This window comes from Caretta caretta, chromosome 6 (genome assembly GCF_965140235.1).
Source record: "Caretta caretta isolate rCarCar2 chromosome 6, rCarCar1.hap1, whole genome shotgun sequence".
Classification (NCBI taxonomy): domain Eukaryota; kingdom Metazoa; phylum Chordata; order Testudines; family Cheloniidae; genus Caretta; species Caretta caretta.
The window spans coordinates 24,608,973-24,634,760 of record NC_134211.1 but is presented as its reverse complement, the minus strand read 5'-3'; the positions used below and the strand labels follow the sequence as shown (position 1 = coordinate 24,634,760).

The window sequence follows — 25,788 nt, the reverse complement described above, 5'->3', positions numbered from 1 at the left end:
GATCGTTGTGAAAAAGAATACAACTTTCTTTCTCATCTATTGAAAGTTTTACATTGGATGAGGTGTAAAGGTATATGGCCAAGATTTCCAAACCAGGGTGTCTAAAGTTAGCCTCATTAATCCATAATTAGGCACCTAAAGAAGTGGCCAGGTTTTCAAAAGTGCTGAGCACTTAGCAGCTAATTTCCATTAAGGTATGGAAAACCAAACCACTTATTTAAGTGCCTATATATGGATTTAGGTGACTAACTTTAGGTTTCAGAGTAACAGCCGTGTTAGTCTGTATTTGCAAAAAGAAAAGGAGGACTTGTGGCACCTTAGAGACTAACCAATTTATTTGAGCATGAGCTTTCATGAGCTACAGCATCCGATGAAGTGAGCTGTAGCTCACGAAAGCTTATGCTCAAATAAATTGGTTAGTCTCTAAGGTGCCACAAGTACTCCTTTTCTTTTAACTTTAGGTTGAAAATCTTTCCTGTATGTATGTATGTTTTATCAGCACCATGCCCTCCTCCCTGTTCTGATGACATCTTTAGTTTAAGGACATTGCACTGGCATTGGGTTTTTTGGTGGGTCTGAAATGCAATGATACAATCCAGACATGGAAAGAAAATTAGGGTTGAATGATGTGATCCAAAGAACAACCTGATGAATGAACAGATTCTTGAGAGGGTGACGTGTCCTTTAGGAGGTCAAAAGCCTATAGAGAAAGTACCAGCCCTTCTCCCTCTTTGGTTTGTCTTTGGGAGAAATCTTCTAAATTCCACTTGTTTGGAGAAATCCTTCAGTCAATTCCCAACCTCAGAGAGAAAAAATCAATTATAAAAATAAAGCATTATTTTCTATTGTTTAAGTGTGCATTGGCATGTTGTAATCATGTAATCACTGAATTTCATTAACTATTTGAGCACTGACTGGGACTTGGCAGTTCAGGAGACCTGGGTTCTATTCCCATCTCTGACACCGACCTGCTGCATGACCTTGGACAAGTCAGTTCACCTCTTTTTTTCCCTCCTACTCTTTGTCTTGTCCATTTAGATTGTAAGCTCTTTGGGACAGGGCACTGTTATCTTACTTATACATATCTGCAGCGCCTAGCACAGTGGGGTCCCTATCGTAGTGCAGGTCTCTTGGCACTACAGTAATCAATAGCAATAATAATTCATTTTACATTTTACTCTGCACAGCTTTATATGCACAATTAACTGTAAGTATGGGAGAATTCCCATTATCTTAAATGGGATTATTCATATGCATAAATCTTTGCAGAATGGGGCTTTAATTAGGTTGGTGGACAACTAAAAGTGAGCATGAGAGCCAGAATACAGCAATAGGTGCAGAACACACTGTATCTGTCTGCCCTAGATAGGCAAAGTCTCCATGTTTACTTTGGGATAGCAAGGATGTTAATGAAGTTATGAATGATTAACTGCTTACCAATCACAGTGAACAACCCCCTCCCATGCCTACCTCTTTGCTTCTGAAATCCTGCATGTGTCAAAGTCACTTCAGTCGGTAGGTGACTGTAAATTAAGGCCTGCCTCCCATACCAACTTCTTCACTGACTGAAAATCACCTTCGCTAATCACTGAAACATGTCGTTACCCCAGGAGTTATTTTGAAGGTAACGTGCAGGACCAATGGTGAAAAAGCAACTATTGAAAATAAAGATCAAATATTAGAGTAACCACCTAAATTTTATTTCTTGGAAAGTGAGGAATTTTGACTCAGTTAAGGAGCTCAGCGGATGTTGTGTGAAAGGAGGAAAGATCAGATTCAAGATGAAACAGGCACCTTTTAAGAAAAGTACACTGACTTGGATGAAGAGGTTTCAGTGTGGAAAATGGGTAGTTCTCCCCATGGAAAAGAACTATGTAGACTCACTGCTTGGTACCCATTGGCTTATGAATCTCGACTCAGCTGATATTGGATTGTTTTCCCCATAGGGATCCTGGTGAAATTAAATGAAACACCGATGAACTCAAAGGCAACCATTCCTAAACATTTGGTCGCGATAGTCTTGAACATGGTAGCCCTAGTAGGGCATTTGGCCACCCCAGAATGAGCTGCTCTTTTTTGAAAAATAAAAACTGCATTCATCTGTTCACATGCTTATTGCTCACTTTACCTGTATGTGAAAAGCAGCATGCAATGAAAGCAGACACCCTCCTTCTGCCCTCACCCAAAGGACAGGGATTTTTTTCTGCATGGAGCAGTAGCTGCATTCAACCCCCTGAGAGGAACATTCTATGAAACCATGTTATTGAAACTTTTTCCTAGTGTGAGACTCCGAGGGTTACACGAGAGAGAGAGGGAGGGAGGGAGGGAGGGGGAAAGAGGGGTTAGATAACTTCTGCAAGGTTATTGGCTGAGTTGCCTTGATCGTTGTTACAGTAGAAGTTGGAGCATGCCCATTGGATGGTGTATAAAAGAAGGGGCAGTGAGTGCTCTCAGCCTGTCTCCTCAGTTGTGGAGCAGCTAATTGAGACTATAGCTGCAGCTGGGAGAACCAAGCCCCACCAGCTCAGACTCTTGGAAAAGCAAGAACAAGCCAAGAGACAGCAAAGCAAAACCAGCAACATCCTCGTAAAACAGGGACTTGACACACCAAAAACCTCCCCCCCAAATTAAACTAAACAACAAACCAAGCAGGACAGAAGCATGTCAGGAGCAGAGAGATACATGGATGAATGCTCCAGCCACCCAGCCTTACTCCAGGTCTGCACACAAGAAGTTGAAAGTAGCAGTGGAAGTGTAAAGGTAAGGGCAACATTAAACAACCCACGCTGGACTTGTCTCTAGTGCCGCAGCAGGCAGAGGGGGCAGCCAGGGGGCTCGCTGAGCTAAGATCAGCCCCATCAGACTTTTTGATGGTCAGCCCAGCAGATCCAGAGACTCCTCTCTGACTCTTCCTCCTGCTCAGCGCGCGCGCGTGTGTCCCCAGTTCACAGAAGGACGCGGGGTTGGAAATGAGCTGCAAAAGCTGCCCAGCTCGCTGCGAGAGATCTCTCGCCTGCAGGAGCGGGGGGCCGGGCTTGGCGCTTTCTTTTTTTAAGCAAGGCAGGAGGGTTTGGGTTGTGTCGCTTTGGACTCATGCAAACAACGTGATTACAACCAGGAGCCGCATTTGGCTGGCACGTTGTATTTCTTGTTGCTGCATCCCGGCATTTCCTGTGTAAGTGAGTGATGGTGAAGTCCTTGCAAGAGGGTGCAATGGGATATTTGCAAAAGTGACCGGTGTAGGAGGGCGAGAGTATTTATGAGCTGCTTCCCCCTCACCCCCCCCCCCCTTCTCCCTTGGTTGCGTGTGGAGCTTGGGGTTTGGAAACAGAAAAGCAAGAGTTCCCGCCTGGCTGCAGTTCCCCTTTAGGGTCGCTAGAGGGACCTCAAATGACGGCTGAGCCGCTTCACTTTAAATTAGAGGACTTCTCCCAGTGAGAGCCTAACAGGTTAAAAAAGGGAAGGGTGACACAAGTTGCTGGCTAGGCTGTAACAGCATTGCGCTGTAGGGACTCATCTGGGGGCTGGGTGTATATGCACAGCTACAGAGGACTGAGAGGAGAGCTGTGCCCCTGCAAGGGGGTGGCTCACCCTTAGAAAACTGGTGTATGTCTGCACACTGCACCTGGTGGGACACTGCTCTTGACTAAGGGGAGGGGAGTTGAGATCTGTCACTGGGGGACTGCAGGGAACTCGTATGCTCGCTCTGGACTCCTGAGTCCTTGTATGAATGGAGATACTGGCATCATGCCGGGATTCCCAGACTGGAGTTGGAGTGGAGCAGTTTTGTTTTTTTAATGGATTTTCTGCTCCTTGTGCATGTGTGCATACGTTCATTTAAAGCTCAAAAGTAAATTAGAAGCATTGCCCTTGTATACCAGCACCACAGCCAGTATCGGAAACTGAATAGCAGGTGATCATGGGAGAATGATATATGGAACTCACTAGGAATGTTTATTTCATAGGCAAATACTAAGATCACCTTAAGAGTGTGTGTGTGTGTTTATATTAGAGGGCTCAAGTCACAACATTCTGATCTGCACTCAAATTATGGTGTTTAGATCTCATTTGTAGTATACGAGGTCATGCAAGGTCACCTATGGGCTATTGGACAGAACTTGAAATAGACCTCTTCTACCAAAATATTGCATGCTTTTCTTAAGTCGTTTGGCAGGGGGGTATATTAAGATTGTGCATTGTGTGGAAGGGACAGACAGTTCTTTAGCTTCAGAGCCTTAAGAGAGTATTAAACGCTATTCTGAGAAACACTGCAGCATGTTTGGTCTCAGAGGAATGAAAATTCGGAGAGGAAAAACAAGAAAATGAAGCCAAAATGGAGTGAGAGTTAATGGTTGGCATGGAGCCTTCTACTTTGTGTGGAGTCTTTTTTTTTTTTTTTTTTCCCTTCCTTCCTTCCCAATTGCTTTTCCCTACAGTAATTGTTTTAAGAGAGCAACTTGGAAAGGTTTTAGCACTCTGTTCAGCAGTAGGGAATTGGGGCACATGAGGAAACTTTGATTTAACATAACTGTACCAGCAGATGTGGCTGCCTTGCTTTCAACCAGTGGTACGTTAACAGGGTTTCTGATACACTAGGTCTTGCTCAGGCAACACTGAGCAATCAAGTGTAAAAATAAGACTTGTGTGGGTGGTTTTAAATAGACACTTTGGGAGAGCCTCTGTTTTAAACCCTTAGATTGGAACTTCCCTATACAGAGTATATAGTTTTCTTCCTAACACCAGGACAGGCTGTAGAGCCCAAGGTTTGCAGAAGTAGGTTTTGGTTTTTTTTGACATAACAGGTTGTTAGGCTTTTATTTTTTCCCCTGGGTTTGTTTGACTCTGGTTGCATATTAAGGAAACAATGAAACCCCATAATCTGGGGCAGTAAAACCAGATGACATTTCTGGTTTGGGCTTCTCTGGACCAAAACTGACAAGTTTGGTGGTGGGGAGAATGGGTCACAGATGCAAAACCCGCTCTGATTTGTTGACAGGCACATGTTCACTTAACCTGTCAAAGGGGCTTTCTGTGAAAATTCATAAAGGGATAAACAAATCCACTTTTCCTGCCCCCCCCCCCAAAAAAAAAACTTGTTGGGCTTTTTCCCCTTCCCAGCAAAATCTCAAAGCCAAAATCTCTGTGTGTGTGTGTGCGCTTTCTATTGACTATCCTTTACTATAACCTGTGTGGGAGGATCACTGGCTGGACCAAATTACTACACAGAGTCTTCCTCCAAAGCCCAGTGAAGTCACTGCGAGTCTTTCCATCAATGACCATGGGTTTTGGATCAGGCCCCAGCTGCATAACAGAGCATTGTAAGAAGGAATTGCTCTAGTTTCTAAAATAAAGCAAACACAGGTCTTCTTTTTAGAGAGACAGAGAATCTGGTGCTTTTCCAGGATATCACATAGGAGCCCTGCAGGTGGTGCACCCTTTCCTGTCCACTCCCAGTCCATATCCTGGGACTGAGCTCGCAAATCCTACTTTGGTTTGTCTTTGCTTTAAAAGCTTCTATATCTAGAGACAGGCTGGGGCGGGGTGGGTGTGGGTGTGGGTGTGGTTTACTAGCTTCAGTGGGAGTGGGATAAAATACACACATTGATCATTTGTATGAAATAGAACGGAAAGGGTTAACCGTGCTCTGCCAAGACCTAAAGCCAGTTCAATGTGTTGTGGGAATATCACTTGCCAGAAAACTCCAATCACCACAATTTCTGATTAAACGGCTTAACTCTTCTCTCTTTATCGTTCCACTTGCTTTGCTGTATTTGCTTCCAAAACCTGGAGTAAATCAGAAAAAAGTTAAATGAGGCTACTAACACTGACTTTGAAATCCCTTCTCCAGATTCTGCCAGCTGTCTTTAGAAGAGTTAAGCAAGATTGCATTTCCCTTTTTAATGCAATAAATCAAATATTTCTGGGCTGCATACCAAAGTTTGTGCAATACACTCCCGAGTAAATAATACTGAGTACCCGTTTCACCTTTTTCTAGTTTGATTCCCCCCGGCCCCCCACATAGTTTCCCCAGCAAAGACTATTGTAGCTAACACCTACTGTACAGAGAGATCCCCTCAATCTCCCAGTGTGGGACAGAGGGAGCTGAGGGTATGGAGGGAACCCCCCTCCCAGAGTGGGGCACGGAGGGAGCACATTTCCCATTTAAGACACAAGAAAGTAAGAGCTAACATAGTGTTGCCAGCCTCAGGCATATAACAATCAAGCGTCAGGTGCCAACAAATCATGAGATTTGCTTAAATCATGTGATTTTTAAAACTAGCAAACTTGGGGTTCATGTTATCTGCCTTCCAGTGTTTGAGAGCTGACCTTTCATCTCAACCATGAGGGCTAGAAACTTCATTTTTTTACAATAAAAGCTAAGAGTTTCATACAATGATGAAGTGAGCTGTAGCTCACGAAAGCTCATGCTCAAATAAATTGGTTAGTCTCTAAGGTGCCACAAGTACTCCTTTTCTTTTTGCGAATACAGACTAACACGGCTGTTCCTCTGAAACCATACAATCAGATGATTCCAGTACCTAGAGCTTTAAGGAAACACCGAATATCATGAGAACTGGCAGCTCTGGGGCTCACTAAGCATGTTCCTAGGAGACACACTGGCACGTTGTACAAAGATTAGTCCTCAGAAAACTACTGATGTTACCCTGAAGCCACTCCCTAGCAACTCACTTCCAGAGTAATGCATAGCATAGGCCTCCTTCATAATACCACTGTGCCATCCAACATGGCACTGGGCTCTGAGTTCCTCCCCCTTCCTATACAGGGAAGGCTTTTTGTGTGTTAGAATGGCAAAGAAGTCACAGTAACATCGGATGCAGGTCTCGCGCAACAGACCCACACTTGTGACATTCTAAATATTAAGATGAAACACCTTCCCCTGCACTCTTATAACTTCCAGACACTCCCAGGTCTCTGGAGTGGTAACAGCACCTCTGTCCTGGGTGTGCATTAAGTCAAGGCCTGACTTTCAACGGTGCTGAGTGTCTGCATTCTCCCATTGACTTCAGCTGGAGTTCTGGATACTCAGCATTTCTGAAAATCAGGGTCCGCATTCTTGTTTATGCTGCCAGAGTGGTATCAAGGGGCCCTTAGAGAGGACGCGTTTCCCAATGGTTTGGGCATCAGCCTGGGATCTGGGAGACTGGCTTTGCCACAGACATCCGGTGCGACTTTGGGCAGATCACTCACTCTCACTGAGCTTTGGTTCCCCATGTTTAACTGCCCTATCTCTGAGGGGTGCATTGGGGATAAAGTCATTAAAGACTGTGAGGCACCCCAGCAGGATGGTAATAGGGAAGGCACATAAGTACCTGAGATAGTGTAATTGAGATTCAGGAAGTCCCTGTGTAACTGCCAGGCAATCTCCTACCTAATATCGTTGAATACATCACTCATTATGTCTGTTAATTTAGGCTTAATTCTCCCTTGCCCTGTTACATGCGTAATTACTTACACCAGTGCAAAGTGGGTGTGAAATGCTATCAAATGGGAATTGCAGCTTTACAAACCCATTCTGTAGTGTAAGCGATTTCCTCAGGGGAAGAATTGGACCCACTATCTCTGACTCCAATCTTGTAGATTGGGCCATCTCTCTAATTTGATCCTTCTGGTAGAATGAAACTCTAAAGTGGGCCAAACCAAAGGAGGAACTGGATCAGTCAGGAAGTTTGGTGATTTGCCTGGCCGGGAGCTCACACAGGAGAGAGGCATCACAGGGGTCTAGTAGCCTAAGCACAGACCCGCACACAAGGCACTTCTGCATTCTCAGCTCAGCTCTGCTACAGCGCCTTTGGTTGGCCTCTTATTCTCCAGCACTTGAATGGAGCTGACATACCCAGCTGACTGTGCTGTACGTAGCTAAAAAAAAATCTATAACAGCAATAAGGGAGGCTCTGCCACGAGCTTCAGCTCACGACACAGCAGAGTGCAGGTATCCTGCATAACTTCACGGGGACACTCACCTATTGCTGGCATACCACAGCACAGGTGTGACTGCTATTTCAGCATATCTGAGTACAGCTCAGGGCTTGTCTAATTATTATTAGGGTTGTCAAATGATTAAAACAATTGCGATTAGTCATAGGTTTAATTGCACTGTTAAACAATAATAGAATACCATTTATTTAAATAGTTTTGGATGTTTTCTATGTTTTCAAACACATTGGTTTCAATTACTACACAACACAAAGGACACAGTGCTTACTTTGCTATTATTTCTGATTACAGATATTTGCACTGTAAAAAAGATAAACCAAAGAAATAATATTTTTCAGTTCGCCTCATGCAAGTACTGTAGTGCGATCTCTTTATCATGAAAGTGCATTACAGGGTGGGGAATTACAGGTAGGACCCTGTAGATATAAACAAACTTGTCTTAGCAATTGACTGAACAAGAAGTAGGACTGAGTGGACTTGTAGGCGCTAAAGTTTTACCTTGTTTTATTTTTGAATGCAGTTATGTAACAAATATACATTTTGTTTATTGCACTTTCACGATAAGGAGATCGCACTACAGTACTTGTACGAGGTGAATTGAAAAATACTATTTCTTTATCTTTATTACAGTGAAAATATTCGCAATCAAAATAATAACAGTAAGCACTATGCACTTCACATTGTGTAGTAATTGAAATCAATATATTTAAAAATGTAGAAAAACATTCAAAAATATTTATAATAAATTGAAATTGGAATTGTTTAACAGTGAAATTAAAACTGTGATTAATCACAAATAACTTTTTTAATCAAGGTAATTTGTTTTGAGTTAATCACTTGAGTTAACTGTGATTAATTGACAGCCCTAATTATTAATATTTTTTTGTACTGGTATAGCTGTACCAATGTAGCTATAATAGAGATGAAAACCCTGTATGGACGAGCTTCACCGGGACAACTTTAGTGGCACTTAGAGGCCCCAAATTAGGGATCAGGGCCCCACTGTGCAAGCCATTGTGAAAACAGCCTCTTTCTCTGAAGAGATTACTATATAAACTTGCCCCAGTTTCAGCCCCACTTTGCCCCAGTGCAAATGCATCTGTGCAAATGCATCTGTGCTGGGGCTTTGCATGAGTGTAGCTTATATCAGTGCAAAAATCCCTGAAACAGACAAGCCTTTTTAGATAGCCACTCTGAAATGTGGTGGAGGGTAAATAGACACACCTGAGTAGGGTAACCAGATGTCCTGATTTTATAGGGACAGTCCCTATATTTGGGGCTTTTTCTTATATAGGTGTCTATTACCCCCCACCACTGTGCTGATTTTTCACACTTGCTATTTGGTCACCCTGTACCTGAGTCAGTGTGGGGCAGATGGTATGCTGCAGGTGAATAGGATTCATGCTCTTGTCTTGTTTCAGCTCCTCACTTGTTCACTAACAGTGCTGGGGAAGCAGATGGTAGAAGCCTTTTATCATCTAAGGGAATCCTAAGTTTGATTTACTTGACCGGTGAGGGACCAATCAGCCTGGGCAACTGAGAGAAATAATTTGCATCCTCCCACTTGCAGTGGGCCTGGAAGAGGCAGCTTTTGTGTTGTTTTTTTTTTCCAGTACAGGGGCTTCTCCCCACGCTGCTTCTCCGGTAGACCCTGACTTAGAGGGACGACTTTCTCTGGAGGGGAGAGGGATATTCAGTCTCTCTCTCTCTCTCCCCCCCCCCCCCCCTCAGCGGCAATTTCCTTTGGGGCACTGATTCACACAACTAGAGGAACTGCTCCTCTGCTGCACAGTGTGGAAACATTGTGCGGGAGCCGTTGTCGCTGAATGAGCAGGGAAATTACAATGAGCTGAGGAGAGAACGAGGTGCCAAAGACAAATGTTACAGCAAAACTAGCCACTCTAGGGACACTACGCTACAAAAAAATAACCATATTTAAACTCCTATAAAACATGCTTGTGGCCCAACAAGCTTTCTAAACCTGGTGGAGTTTTACTTGTCTGTGTGTAGAGAAAATCATATTATAATGACGTTATTGGATAATTTAACCCTGCTAAGGACTGTTTGACTTCATGTCCGTGCAGGCAAGAAGAAACAGCATTATACACACAGCTGAGCCAACCTGATTTCACAAGAGTGCAACGGGTTGATTTTTTTTTCCTAGGGAAGACCCCCCCCCCCCCACCCGCCATGGTGCTGTGCACCTTACATCTTAGCCAGAAAAACTTCCTGAGTAAGTTGAATATTGCCAGCCATTTTCAGCCCTAATCTATTTGTATTATATTAGTGCCTAAGACCTCATTGTGCTAGATCTTATACACACAGTAAGAGACTGTCCCAGCCCTGAAAAGCGTACTGTCAAAATAGATAAGACAGCCAAAGGATGGAAGAAAGGCAGTATCATCCCTATTTCCCCAGTGGGGAACTAAGGCAAGGGCAGATTAAGAGACTCGCCCAAGGTCACGCAGCAAGGTTGTGGCAGAGCTAGGAACTGAACCTAGATCTCTCTGACAACAACAGGCAGTGTATCCCAACTGGAATTTAGGAGGCTTCCTCCTGCAAAGTGATTTTGTAACCAGAAAAAAATAGGCTTTGTACACTTGTGGAAGTGACCTCGAAACACCTCTCCCCTTCCAGATTGGGGTGGGATGTAACTGGAGAGGAAAGAGAGCAGATTGAATGTCCTCCAGGCACTCTCTGCAAGTGACAATGTCACAGAGGTCAGAAGGCCCATACAGAACTTGTCATGCAGTCAAGCCTGCTGGGTATTCCAGAGAATAAACATGGCAAATGGATAAATAAAGGTCTATGGGACTGTGTGGGATTGCAGCTACTTTAACCAGGAGAAAGTGCAGCACTAGGTAGTAAATATGCTTTTTGCTTGCTTGCTTGCCTGTCTGGTTTCTCATTACATTGTTCTGTGGAAGGGAGGGGAAAAAAATACACGCAAGGTAAAAATCACCCTGAGACCTGTCTGTCTGGAAAGAGCCAGCATTCAGAGTAAGAGGAGGGGTTATAGACTAGGCAGTTCATTGGATCACACATGACCATATCGGTATTGGGTTAGATTACAGCATCAGTACCATCTCTGTCCTCAGAGCCTTTAATACAGGGCATTTAAAAGGGGCTCTGTACCTAAGTCAGTGGGTCATTTTTAGGGTGGAGAGTAAACTGATGGCATGCGTTTACTCTGTATGGGGAGAAGGGTTGGGGGCCCAGCTTAAATGGTAATTTAAGCCTGGAGGTGCTGGCATTTTCCAAAGGAACTGAAGGTTTTTCCACAGAACTGGAGTGTATCAGGTTACACTGCTGACAAAAACTCTCCCTCCCGGTATGTGTTTATTCTCTCATGGTACATGGTAGGGATGGGGAGACTAAGGGAAAAACCATTTGTGGGTAGCTCTGCCTGGGACTAGGCCACAGCTGCTTCTTTGGTTAAGGTGAAGGCTCTGGGAAGGAGGGGAAGAGCCGAATACAGGTCACTTGGGGCCTAATGCATCACTGGCGTAACTCCATGGAAGCATTTGGCCTAAGGTGTTTAGTCCACTGGGGTCTGTGGCTACTTGCTGCTCTATTTTCTCTGCTAGTGCACACAGGTGGGTAGAAAAGGAGCTCTCTTCCCTGTTCTCTGTCAAGACACCTGTCTGGGGTGGAGGGTGTCACTGCCAGGGCAGGGGACTTCTAATGAGTTTAGACTAGAGGTACCAGAAAGGAACCGATGGGTCTAGCACTACTCCCTTCAGAATATCCCATCAGTTCCCTTGTGTGGTTAGGATGGGGATGGAAATATGTAGCTGGATACTAGCTTGCTTGGAGAGGGATGGATCAGAGGAAGTGACCTTTGTTCCAGAGCAGCTACCCCTTGTGTTTTGGACATGACTTATTTCTGGGTTGTGAAACAGGCAGCTCTCTGTGCATGGCAGCTTTCAGAGCAGACCAACAGTGCTGACTCGCAGCAGGGGGGTCACTTGCTTGCCTGATAGATGTTCTTAAAGTGTGACCCTAGCTAATGTTGCAGATAAAAGTATACAGGCTTGTGGTCTGGGAGAGGATTTTATCAGGGTTCTTTCAAGATTCAGAGACAAAGCCCGATATCTTAGTCCTTCTGCAGAGGGTTGTTTTTTTGCCCAGATTGGTCAAACATAAAATTAAGCAATCCCCTTCTGAGGAACTGACTGTGGTGGGATAGGGATGGGGGTGGGAAGGGGGAACTGATGACAAGTTTCTTGGTTAACCATGGTGCTCATGTGAGCAGGAGGTTAATTGGAAGTGGGGGACGATTTGGTTGTCCTTAAGCCCTATATCAGCTGCTTGTGCAATGACACTGCCTATATACCACCTGCTACCCTAGTGATGAGCTGCAAGCTTAGCTTAAGCCCCAGGGGACATTAAGCAATCAGAAGCCTCATAAAAATGGGATAATTGTGCTAATTAGAGATCACAACCATGAAGTTGCTACATCTGGAATATGACTGAAGTGCACAGGAAGTACCGAGGTAATGCCAGGGAGCATTGGTCACGACTCCCAGCCCAGGCCATTAAATCAGGTTAAAGCCTTTTCATAGGAAACACTCTAGCTTGGAAGGGTGTATGAAAATGAAATCATGGCTCAGTGATATTCCTCGTGTTTCTCAATGGAGGTGCAGTGCAAGCCAAAACCTCAGTAAGTGACTAAGAGCTTGATCCCATTGAAGTCCCCACTGACCTCAGTAGTGCAGGGTCAGACTCTAAATGTCATCAGAACATAAGAACAGCCATACTAGGTTAGACCAATGGTCCATCTAGCTCAGTATCCTGTCTCTGACAATGACCAGCCCCAGATGCTTCAGAGGAAATGAACAGAACAGGGCAATTATTGAGTGATCTATCCTTTGTTGTCCAATCCTAGCTTCTGGCAGGCAGAGGTTTAGGGACACCCAGAGCAGGGGGTTGCATCCCTGACCCTCACTATTAGCCATTGATGGACCTATCCTCCCTAAACTTATCTAATTCTTTACTGAACCCAGTCATACTTTTGGCCTTCACAAAACCCCCTGGCAATGAGTTCCACAGGTTGACTGTGTGTTGTATGAAGAAGGACTTCCTTATATTTGCTTTAAACCTGCTGCCTATTAATTACATTGGGTGGCCCCTGGTACTTGTGTTATGTGAAGGCTTGCTAGAGCTTATGCACTTTTCTGTTTTTCTCGGTAAGATTTGACTTCTAATTTTTAAAAGCCTCTTTTACTCTGTTTAGCCATGGTGGAAATTTTTTGGTCCGCTTACTTTTTAAAATATATTTGTGGCATACATATAGTTGGAGCCTCTATTATGGAGGTGTGGGTGGGTGGGGGTTTAAATCCATGCAGCTTGCAACTATTTCATTCTTGTGATTGTTCCTTTTAATTTCTGTTTAACTGGCCTTCTCATTTCTGTGTAGTTCCCCTATTTTGAAGTTAAATGCTACTGTGGCGGGTTTCTTTGGTATTTCCCCTTTACAAGGAAGTTAACTTTAATTAAATTATGTGCTATTACCAAGCAATTCAATTGTATTCACCTCTTAGACCAGATCCTATGTACTATTTAGGATTAAACCAAGAATTGCCTTGCCTTGTAAGGTCCAGGACTAGCTGCTCCAAGAAGCAGTCATTAATAGTGTCTAGAAATTTTATCTCTGGATCGCACCTGAGATGACATGTTCCCAGTCAATATGGGGATAGTAGAAATCCCCCCGTTATTATTGGGTTTTCTGTTTTTGTAGCCTCTCTAATCTCCCTGACCATTCACAATTACTGTCACCATCATGGTCAGGTGGTTGGCAGTATATTCCTATTGCTATACACTTATTACTCAAGCATGGAATTTCTATCCAGAGAGATTCTGTGGTACAGTTTGATTCATTTAAGATTTTTACTGTATTCAACTCCATGCTTACTTACATATAGTGCCACTCCCCCAACAGTGCAATGTACTGGGTCAGTCCTATATATTTTGTACCCTGGTATTACTCTGTTGTATTGATTATTGTTGTTCCACCACGTTTCTGTGATGCCTGATATCAATATCCTCATTTAATACCAGGCACTCAAGCTCACCCTGTCTTAGTATTTAGACTTCTTGCATTTGTACACAAGTACTTATAAAATTTGTCAATATTTAGTTGTCTGCCTTCCTATGATGTAACTGAATAGAACTCTTTTGATTGACTGTTTCTCTTCAGTTCCTACCTGTACTTTATCAACTTCTATCCTCTCCTCCTTACTAGGATATAGAGTATCCCCTTTAATAAATCCTCCCTTAAGAGATGTGTCTGTCCGAATGTTGTGCTGCTCCGCACCTGTCAGTTGTCCCCCAGCCCTTAGTTTAAAAACTCCTCTACAACCTTTTTAATTTTACATGCCAGCCTGTATATCTGGCCTGAACTGCAGCATCTTCCAATAGGAGGATTTTAGGAGTGTTGCCAGGTTTGGAAGACTAACAAGTACCCAGTGTACTGGCTTGTGGGAACACAAACCAGGACTACAAGGGACAGTGGCAGATCGTATCAGTTTATGCCCCCTGTTTGGACCTGCAAGTGAGGATATGATGTGCATCTTTTTCTTTGCTACTTCTTCATAACATGTCTTCATACAAGCTAGTGAAATCATGTGTTGGGCATGGATATGAGGCCTGAATTACAGAACTAGGTCAGGGGTGTTCTGAGCGGAGGCTCTGGTTCAGGTCCATCTCTAAAAAGAAATCAAACATTAAAATTGTAACAGAAAAAAGATGACACTTACTGGAGGAGTCCTTGGCTCCCCTTCATATTTCTCCGCCATGCTAGGCCCATGTGGCCTTTTATTTTTCATGATCTAAAGGGACTAGTAACCATGGTAAAGTCAGATTATTTCTATCACTGGTGGGTTGAGCTGTACTCTACTATGAAAGTTGGTAGGAAGGATGGCTTTGTGGATAGGCTATTGGGTTGGAAAGGAGACTTGAATTCAATTCTTGGCTCAGTCACAGACTTCCTCTGTGACCCTGGGCAAGTCTCCTTTATCTACCCTATGCCTCTCTTCCCCATCTGTAAAACAGGGATCAAACCATGAAGTTGGATAAAATCCATTAATAATTAAGAGTTGTTCAGATGCTGTGGTGATGAGAGCCACATAAGTACATAGATAATACAGCATTTTTTCTCTCACTAACTGTGGACCTCAAAATTGCCTTATTCTACTTGCCATCTTGCCATTCTCTCCCCCTGCAGTTCTGACTGGATTTCAGCAGCCACATTCACTATGCTGCTTTATTTCAGGGTTTTCTCTGGAGGGGCTCATCACTGAGGTATCCCTGTCTCCAGTCATGCATGATTTTAGCCTCTTCGCTCCTGAGAGGTGGTATTAGCTCCATTTTAAAGAGGCTGAAAGTGGGACACTGAGGTAAAGGGGCTCGCCTGAGGCCATCCATGGGTGTGTGATAGCACTTCATGGAGTTACATACACACCCAAGAGGAATCAAAATCAGGCCCTAGCATGCTAGGGAGGGGAATCGGAGGTACAGATTTTGTGATGGAGGGCATTAGGCATTGGCCTTTAAACCTTCTGGAGATCTGGGTTCAAATCTTGATTTAGGCCACAAATAAAGTAAGATAAGTTGGTGGTTTAGTCCTAGACTATTGGCCTGCATGACCACCACCACAACCAACTTCCCCACTCCCCCTTCCCAGACACACATTTGGCAGTCAGGTTTCAGAGGAACAGCCGTGTTAGTCTGTATTCGCAAAAAGAAAAGGAGTACTTGTGGCACCTTAGAGACTAACCAATTTATTTGAGCATGAGCTTTCGTGAGCTACAGCTCACTGATGAAGTGAGCTGTAGCTCACGAAAGCTCATGCTCAAATAAATTGGTTAGTCTCTAAGGTGCCACAAGTACTCCTTTTCATTTGGCAGTCAGTGCTCAGAGGCCTGGGACTGGAATAGAAGGGGATGAAGCACGTCAGTACTGAGGTTCATGGCTGGAGTTGAATAGAGAAATGATAGTACATAACAGTCCCACAGAATCACAGTTTAAATTATTGCTATAGAAAACAGCCCTACCTATGATGCCTTAGCCCTAACTTTTGGTGTCTGAAAGAATAATGTTGTGTTTCCATAAGGAAGAGAATGACAGTTCTAAGGGATCTCTTTGTAACCCCACCTTTAGTCTCCCAAAGATTGTATTCAAAGCTTGGCCCCTGAGATTGACTGAGCAAAAAGGAGAAGATACATCTGATGGCAGCAACTAAGGCAACCGTGCGTCCTTGGCCGTGACAAAACTGGGAACTTCTCTCAGAGGCAGAATCTTCTCTGGGTGACTGAGAGGAGGTGTTACTTTGTGGGAGCCAGCTGTATGCAAGTGGCAAGATGAATGTTGTCTGGCAATTGCATGTTTTTAACCACTGTCAGAAGAGTCCGAATGCTTCACAAATAAGCTAAAGAGCACGTGCTTCTCCTTACACAAACAGTCACAAGCCCTCCTATGCATACACACATGCATGTTGTGCTTGGTGCCTAGAGAACACTCAAGTGGGGTTCTGCACCATAGTTAACATTTTGAATTTGTGTCTCTCAGGTGCAGAGGATGTGTGCTTCTAGGCGGATACTGCTGCTTGCGCTCACCTTCCTGGCATACACGGTGGACTCCACGTCGGCATATGGCACTGCTGAAACGCTCTGTGGTGGGGAACTAGTAGACACACTGCAGTTTGTCTGTGGGGACAGGGGCTTCTACTTCAGTAAGTAGCTCTGGCATTTTTTTTTTTTTTGTGTTGAATTGACTGGCTACTTGGGCATCAGGGAAGCCGGAGGGGCATGCAGCAGGAAATGTTCTCCTCCAAAGACACATTAGCGCAGACGCAATCACACATGCTTCTTCATCCCTATGGATGAACAGGTGACTTCTAAGAGCACTGGTCCCACGTCCCTGATGGGCAGCTCACACTACTAGGATTCAGTTCATTTCCAGGGAGACAGAGCTCGTTCTAAAGATCTCTCTGACCGAAGGTGCCATAGTCTGGTATCAACACCCCCATGTGCCCAGCATTAGATCTAACATAACTTACCCTGGCTCAATGCACTACCCACAAAGTGAAGGCTATTGGAAATACACTAGCAGTTGTGATAAGACACGTGCAAGAGAGTAGAGAATCTATGCCCTCTTTTATGTCACCTTACTCCCATTTTGCACTGATATAAGCGACTACCCAAGGAGCGAGACAGGGGAATCGGGCCCCAAGTGTGATGAAGATTCTACCATACCGGCGGAAGCCCTTATTTTTCATGCATGTGGCTGTGCCAGAAGTGTCAAAAGGAAGCTGCCCGTTATGCTAGGAGTATTCGCTGGGCGGAAAACTCCCATATCCGAGGTGGAGCAGGGAGATTGCTGGGAAGTTGATCACACCGGTGCAAGAATGCAATTGCCATAACGATTTTCCCAAGCCATTTTCTTATTACTGCATGCTCAGTCTGTGCCCTGCACGTGTGAAAGCTTGTACATACACCCAGACACACACATCCAATTAGGCATTCTGCTTACAGTTTTACCTGCAGCTTACGGACAAAAGCTGCCAATAATAACATAAATTGATTTCAGAGGAAATGCTCATTTTTCCTTTTTTATCTGTGCAGCTCTGGTTGTCTGCATTTGTCTGTTTCAAGCCACTCCCAGTGAATTTCAAAGGCCCCAAGCATGGATAATGACCCACTGCTGAAAATAGTAGTTAACAGTCCTTTCCCAACCTGTTGCTCTATCACTGGTGTCAAAAAAAAATTGGTTATCTGCCGGCATACAGGGCAAAAATGTCTTCGGCGGCGTTCCTGGAAATATGGTAGAGACCCAATCACATCACGCTTTCCGTCACAATATCACATTGTTTTGTCCCGTTTATACTAGCAGCTAAAAGATTCAACAACTGTGAGGTATAGGAGGGAAAGGAGAGGAAGGATGAACATACTGTGGTTAGCACCCGGCCATTTTCCTCATGTAGACAGAGTCACACTTCATCCCTTACGTTGGGCAAATTCATTTCTGCAGTGAGGATGCAGCTCCACTGGTTTCAGTAGAGCTGCACCCTGAATTTGTCGCAAGAGTCTTGTTGAGGCATTTCAATCAAAGGACACTATTTCTCCCTCCCCCAGTTAAAGAATAATTCCATCTTGCTATTCGCTTGCTGACTGAACTGCTTTAATCTAATTACAGGAGTAACACTGAAAGACAAGTATAATTTGTAGGAAGATGGCCAGGAGAGGTGAAGATAGATAGCAAATGCAGTCCCTGTTATAAATTCTCCCCTCCCTTACCACCCATCTGACTTAGGCTAATTAGTGGCAATTCTCAATCTCAATTGGTAACCAACTGTATAGGATTTATTGATATCTAGATCTCAGTTTTCAGGGGGAAGGGGAATGGCTACATTTAGAAAAGAACCCAAATCTCAGCTTTGAATTTCCACCCCCAAAGTGTTTTGGTCTGAACTTTGAGGTTTGGTTCAGCACAACTGATGTCGCATCAGTTCTGTTGTTTTGCCTCATCTCACAGGAGCAGAAGGAGGTTCCAAAACTTTCATAGTGCAAACCACATTGAGATTGTCTCCTGGACCCATCACCTACAATTCATGGTGGTATAGAATCATAGTGTCATAGAACTGGAAGGGACCTCGAGAGGTTGTCTACTCCAGTCCCCTGCACTCAAGGCGGGGCTAAGTATTCTCTAGAGACCATCCCTGAAAGGTGTTCTAACCTGCTCTTAAAAATCTCCACTGATTGAGATTCCACAACCTCCCTAGGCAGTTTATTCCAGTGTTTAACCACCCTGACAGGTAGTTTTTCCTAATGTCCAACCTAAACCTCTCTTTTAGCAATTTAAGCCCATTGCTTCTTGTCCTATCCTCAAGACGTTAAGAAGAACAATTCTTCTCCCTCCTCCTTGTAACCACCTTTTATGTACTTGAAAATTATCATGTCCCCTCTTAGTCTTTTCTTTTCCAGACTAAACAAACCCAATTTTTTCAATCTTCCCTCATAGGTCATGTTTTCTAGACCTTTAATCATTTTTTGTTGCTGTTCTCTGGACTTTCTCCAATTTGTCCACATCTTTCCTGAAATGTGGTGCCCAGAACTGGACACAATACCCAGAACTGGACACAGTGTGGTGCACTGTCCCTCGATTGGCCATCCCAGTGGCACAGCAGTGTAATATTAAGAATGCTACTAAGAATTTTTAGCTGTACTGGTGTGATTGAGCAGCTGATCATAAACTGTCACCATGTCACCAGCTACTTTTCTGCTGACCACTAGCAAGTGCTCCAGGGGCTACAGTTCTGGAAGCTGGTTTGGAGCACTTCCTTTCTGTTGCTTAGCTTAGCTGCAAGAGTTTGCAGTTCTAGCTACTCTTTCTGTTCTCATCTTCTGCCTTCCACGTTTCCTTCTGTCAACAGACCACATGCCAAAATTCTGCTGAGACTATAGGACCAGAGACTTGCTGTACTAGCCAATTGTGAAGAGGATAGCTCTGTCTGGGTCTAACACCTCTTCCTCTCTGTCTATATATAGTTGAGTGTCTGTCTCTCTCCTTTTGGGCGTCTTTCTCCCCTCCCCCTCTCTGGGGAGGAAAGGGAATGGGGCTTTTGTTTTGCTGACATACGGACCTCCTTTCACCTCAAGTAACCCTTTCTTCCAGTCCAAAATAAAAACACTTTTGAAGGCAGATAAGCAGCTTCATGCCAAGTGGCAAATACTCTTTTCTTCTCTCGATTTTTCTGAAGGGTCCCTGTGCCCAGGGAGAGGAAATAAAACCAGCCCAAGCCCATGTTAATCCTTTACCACCTAACAAGGGGTGCTTCATAGGACCTGCAATGTAAATCAAATTACACCTTGCAAGTCATGGGAACATGTCACTATACTGAGACACTGGGCACAGAGGAGCATAGCATAGAAACATGCTTATTAGCTCTGAAAAAGCCCTCAGTGGTATCTGAATTAGAATGTACCCTAATGATCTAAGGAACTTTCTCTTTAGTTTATCTCCTGCTCATTGTGCTGAACTGAGTATTCGGAAAATTCTGGCTTTACTTTTCAAAACTGGGGCCAGATTTTTCATAACTGCTTAGCACCGAGCAGCTCTCATTGAGAACGCTGGCTGCTCAGCATGCCATTTAAACAGTGCTTAATTTGTAGTGAAAGAGGTGCCGGGGCTCAAGCAATTAGGTGCCGGGGTTCAAGCAATTTTTTTTTTTACTTCCATAACTGATGCGGCAAGCCCAGTAGTGCCGGGGCTACAAACTGCCAAGCCTAGAGGTGCTGGGGCTGAGCTCTGGCAAGCCCTGGCACAAATTAAGCACAGCATTTGCATGCATACAGGGGAGGTGAACCTGTTGGATAATCTGGCCCCACACACACTGCTGAACTCCTCCTGCATCCATCAGAGAAAGGTCTAAACATTAAAACGTTTTGACTTATTTCATGCATCGCTTCTCTTCCAGCACTGGGATTTTCATAGGAACCCACTGCTATACATCAGTATGAAAGGAAATAATTTAAAAAAGTCAATTAAAACTAAAGCACTAGGCAGGCATCGCTGGGAGGCATAGCACTGTTGCATTTAGGTGCCTCCATTAGCCCTGGTTGCTGTAGTGTCTGAGCACCTCTCGAACATCCTGGGCTTGATTCTCCATTGCTCTGCACTGTGGTGTTGCCATTTGCACCAGTGCCTGGTGGATGCAAGATCCCATCAGATCAGAATGGCAACACTTTATACCCACTTTAGACTGGTGTCATTGACAATACAAGGTGCAAAGCAATGGAGAGCTGGGTCAATGTATTTATCTGGTGAAGCAGGGAAGTACACCGGAAGTACACAGTGTAGGGGACTAAAAATTAAATTCACTTGGGAGAATCAGAATTCCCAGCCTCAGGTGTTCATAAATAATGAGATTATCTTAAAAATATGCATTGGGTTCTTTTTTATATGCCCTCTGGATTCGGAGTCTTTAGGACTCACATTTTCAAGCTCTTCTGCACAAGATCAAGAAATTTATGAATGACATGAAAGGGGAGATTACTTAGATTGCAAGGTCTTTGGGGCAGGGTCCATCTCTTTGTTGTGTATTTGCACAGCGCCTAGCAAAATGGGTCTTGGTCCATGCCTGGGGGCTCCTAGCTACCATCGCATTACAAATAATAAATATTAATCATGACTCCCAAGAACTGCAGCTCTAAAAGAAATACAAACGATCATGGAGATTGTCGGTGTTGAAACTAACTTTAATGGCGGTGCCTAGTTAATTACCAGAGGACCATTTCTGCTGGGTTGTTAGTACACAAGGATGACACTCTGAGTCAGTGCTGGTGCTGGCAACTGAGGGGACGGGATAGATGAGAGAAATCATCTCTTTTTATAGAAACCATAAAAAAGTTTTGAACTTTTGAAAATACTTTTTTGCTTTGTCTGGTATGGTTTCTCTTGTAAGCTCTGTGGGACAGGGATTGGCATTGTCTATGTAGCAACCCAGTACGACAGGGCCCGGATGCTACCGTCGCCCAACAGCGATAAACGGAAATGGAGAGTATGTACTTGCTGCTCCCCAGGGTCCCAATCCTGTAGCCCTTACTCCTGAAGAAAACTCTGTGAGAAAGCCCACTGATGTTTAAATGGAATTCACACATGAATGAGACCTGCAGGAATAGTCCAAAGGCAACAGTTCTTCTGGGCGCACGCCTAATTCCAGGCCTTATATCTAAAGGGTGTGGGGTTTTTTCTTTGGTTTAAGCCAGTGGTTTTCAACCTGTGGTCTGAGGACTCTGCCAACTATGTCTAAAATTTCCAAGGGGCCTGCACCTCCATTTAAAATTTTCTAGGGGTCCGCAAATGAAAAAAGGTTGAAAACCACTGGTTTAAGGGGGTGGGCCAGTGGAGATGTTGTTTCTCTCTATTCTGCATGGAAATGAGCTAAAACCGTAATATTTAAACCTAGATCTTGTGCACCCCCCAGGCGATAAGGGTTGAAGGAATATTTTGATCTGGGATTCTGCTTCAGCTCCTCTCCATTTCTGTATTTAGTGAAAGAGGATGCAAAGGTGTTTTGCGGTAGCGGAGAAAAGTGGGGAAACAACAGTTCTGAGACATGCGAAGAATGCACATCCTCCTTCAGCTGGTACCAAATATGTGATTTTTTTTCCCTCCATCAAATCATTTCAGGAGGAAATTTGGGGAGAGACACGCTGAAAACATTTTGCAATGAAAACTCCTATGACCCTCTCACAACGTAGTATAAACCTCTCCCTTTGTAGCCAGGTCCTCCACTGGTGTAGATCAGTGGAACTTTTGCCAATTTATACCAGCTGAGGATCTGGTCCTAGAGGTTAAGTGATCTTGCAGGACTTTTGGACTGTTTGTATTTGAGCAAGGCACTTGTGAAGATTTTCCTCTGAGGCTGATGAAAGGAGAGAGTGGCAGAAAACCAGCTCTCTAAAATGAGTTGGATGTCAAAACACCAAACTCTGTGTGAATGTTTCTGAGAAAGGCTCCGACTTGCTGCTACCCAGACCCTTCTACAGTCCAACGCAGTGATGCAAAGGCAGCATTGAAGGCTATCGTTCTGACCAGGAAGCTTTTTGCACCAGTGTGAGTGACTGCACTATGAGCAGGATGATGGTGATTTAGGCTCAGAGGCATTAGAATGAGGGGTGCAGGGCCAAGAGTCTGACACCAGGGTTAGGGCCTCAGCAGGAGCAAGGGACTCCTGCTATGAGCAAAAAAAAAAAAAACAGAACCAGGGAGAGGGGTGGATAGAAAGGAAGACCTGGATCTGGAGTTGTTGGAATAGGGGCAGTGGAGGAGGGGGGAAAGGGGGGGGGTGTCTGACTTCTCTGTAAACAACAGCTCCTGTTTCCTCCTTTCCAACAGCTGATAAGAATTTAGCTCTTTCCAACAGCCACTTATGCTGACAGGGCACATTCTTTCTCTCTGCCATTCCTCACAATAACACTCGGAAAAAGAAGGGGCGGGGAGGGAGTTGCTGCTGGGTGGGGGGGAGGGGCAGGCGGGGGGGAGGGGAGGGGGGCGGACTGAGACAATGGCTGTGGCTGCCCAGCCATCTGACAAAGGCTTTCTTGTTAGTCTCTACATTCCTCTGACAGGGGAGAGGGGATTGTTTACACCCAAAGCCTCATTCCATTTGGCTTGGTGCTTGACTGATTGGAGAAACCGGGGAGACCGGAGAATCCTAAAATTTCTCCTGTGTGTGGCACACAAACACGCAGCGTGTACACGCTGCTTCCTCCCCACGCAGCCATGAACAAGTACATGCGTTTCCCCCACCCCGTTCACAGACATGCATGTGGTGCGTCCCACCCCACCCCACACACATACCGCTATGCACATAGAATCGTAGAACTGGGAGGGACCTCGAGAGTCATCTGGTCCAGTCCCCTGCACTCACGGCAGGACTAAGTATTCTCTAGAGCATCCCTGACAGGTGTCTGTCTCACACGCAGTCTCCCTCAGGCATACATCCCCGTACGTGCGCTCCAATGTCACTGCTAGTAGCAGTTTAGATTGAGAAGCTGATGGTGGGGGGAGCCAGAGAAATTCAGGGATGACCAGTCTAGCAAACCTGTCCACACTTTGTGGCTGGCGTCCTGGGGCTGTTTGAATTAAAGGAACAGATCAGCCAGCACCTCTCCTCCTCTGTGAGCTCTAAAAACAAGCTCCGAACATTAGGTAATATTCTGGTCAGTCTGCTTTCTCCAGATACCGGCTCTCCAGCAATGGGCTCCCAGACTGGCAGCATGACCCAGTGTCACTTGTTGCTATGTCGCACTCCTATGAAAAGCAGAAAGGTGGCCACCTGACGTCTGCCCAGCCACGCCTGCCACACTCACTTTGATTTGGAAGATCTGAATGTAGGTGACGTGAGCAGGACTGGATCTTCTTCCTCCAGCTCCTTGCTAGGTCACCTAGGATATGCATGTGCATACACCCACGGGCCTCCCGCAGTAGCACTTGTTTCACATCATACTAAGGGAGAGGGAAGAAGTGCTATCAAAAATCCTGTTTGCTACTTACATACATGACAAAGCTGAGGCCTGCAGTTACGCTGCAGATATTTGCTCTGCGGTGTAAGTATTAAAGTGATAGTAGAACCTACATAACTATAATAATATTACCTAGCTCACTTTTCATCAGTAGCTCTCAAGGTGCTTTACAAAGGAGGGCAATTTTAGCTTCATTTTACAGGTGGGGAAACTGAGGCACGGCAAGGGGACGTGATTTGCCTGCAGTCACCCGGAAGCCCAGTCGCTGGGTGACTGAGCACAATCGCTTCTTCTTGCTGCAGTCACAAGGGCCAAAAGTATTCAAAAACATGGGTGCAGAAAATTAGGTATCTAAGTAGCACTGGCCTGATTTTCCCACAGATGCTCCATAGCTCACACTGAAGTCACAGGGAGATTCAGGTGCTCATCACCTCTGAAAACACTGGCCAGAGACGATGCATAATACTTTGCTATGAAATGCACTTGCACTGCCCCAGCAGCGTTCACGTGCGCTAATGTTACTGCTAACTCTGCTCTTTCTGTAACCTACTTCAAACCAACCCCCTTCCCCGAGGGGCTTCCCAACTCGGGTGTGGGCTGATCGAGGAAGGGTCCTGTTTTTAAGTGATAATAAAAGCGCTAGGGATTCTGGGTAACCTGGTACATATCAGCAGTACGGGGGGTTGATTTCAGAGGAGCATGCTCAGTAAGCATAGGGCTTTAACGGAACGATTGATTTATGGAGCAGGAAAGGAAGCAGGTCTCCTTGTGAAAATACAGTCATTAGTTAAATAGAGAACACAAGGGGAAAGGTAAACATTTAACTCTTGCACTAATCTGGGAGTGAATGGCTGCTGATCCCTCTTCCATCACCTCTGCCAAAGAATAGATTCCCTATAGTAGTGCGGTAATACAGCAACCTAACCTCCTTCCATGTTTCAGTGACATTAAGGCAAGAGGCCACAAATGGGCCAAAAGCCAGGAAATTCACCCTTCAGTCCATGAATAAATCACATTAGGGAACTAACACTCACCCCAACCTAGTCCAGCAGTGTTATCACCCTTTACTAGACATTTCCTGGCTTCTGTTGCCTTTGGGTCATTATCTAGAAGTAGTTTCTGGTACTGAATATCCTTGTTTGTTTGTTTTTAAAAGCACTAAATCTTTCATGAAAGGTTGTATTGGCTTCTGGTGAGATTCAAATCCCCGGCCATCATACAATTATGTAATTGGAAATGTGTCCTATCATAGGAAAATAGTTGGCAGCAAAGTGAGCAAGGAAAACAGCAGGCAGACGGTTACACAGCAACTTCTCAGGGTTTTCAAGTGTTTTTGTTTGTTTCCTTTTTGGTGGGAAAGGAATGTTGAGTTTGGGGAAAAGGATTGAAGAATGGAAGGTGGAAATAGCAAAAGCAAAAACACAAGGCCATATTGGACTACTCACCTGCCAAACTAAAGGTGGGAATTTCAAGAGTGTTTGGTACTGCATTGACTTCAATGGGAGCAGAGTTAGGCCAATGAGGTGTATTTCTGAGAATCCCACACATAACTGTGTGCAGTAGATATTGGTTAAAATTGTCAAAAGTGCCTAAGTCCCATTTTCAAAAGTGACTTAGGCTGGAATTTGCCAAGAGATTTAGGCACCAAGTCCTCATTGAAATCAGTAGGAGTTAGGTGCCCAAATACCTTTTTGAATCCCACCCTTAGGCTTCTAAGTTACAGTGAAAGTTAATGGAATTTAGGCTCCTAGTCACTTAGGTAAAGCACCTAACTGATAGCTAACTTCTCTCTTTGAAAGAAATG

The 25,788-nt window shown here is 44.6% G+C and overlaps 1 protein-coding gene across 1 annotated transcript in view; it reads left to right on the top strand.

Annotated features, from left to right (window-relative positions):
* Positions 1-2,443: 2,443 nt before the first annotated feature.
* The window catches only part of IGF2 (insulin like growth factor 2), a 34,469-nt gene continuing 11,124 nt past the window's right edge, over positions 2,444-25,788 (top strand). Inside the window, exons 1-2 of the mRNA XM_048854726.2 lie at positions 2,444-2,760; positions 16,525-16,687. Coding sequence (XP_048710683.1) covers positions 2,662-2,760; positions 16,525-16,687 — 262 coding nt within the window. The 5' untranslated portion in view covers positions 2,444-2,661. The remainder of the gene's footprint in view (positions 2,761-16,524; positions 16,688-25,788) is intronic.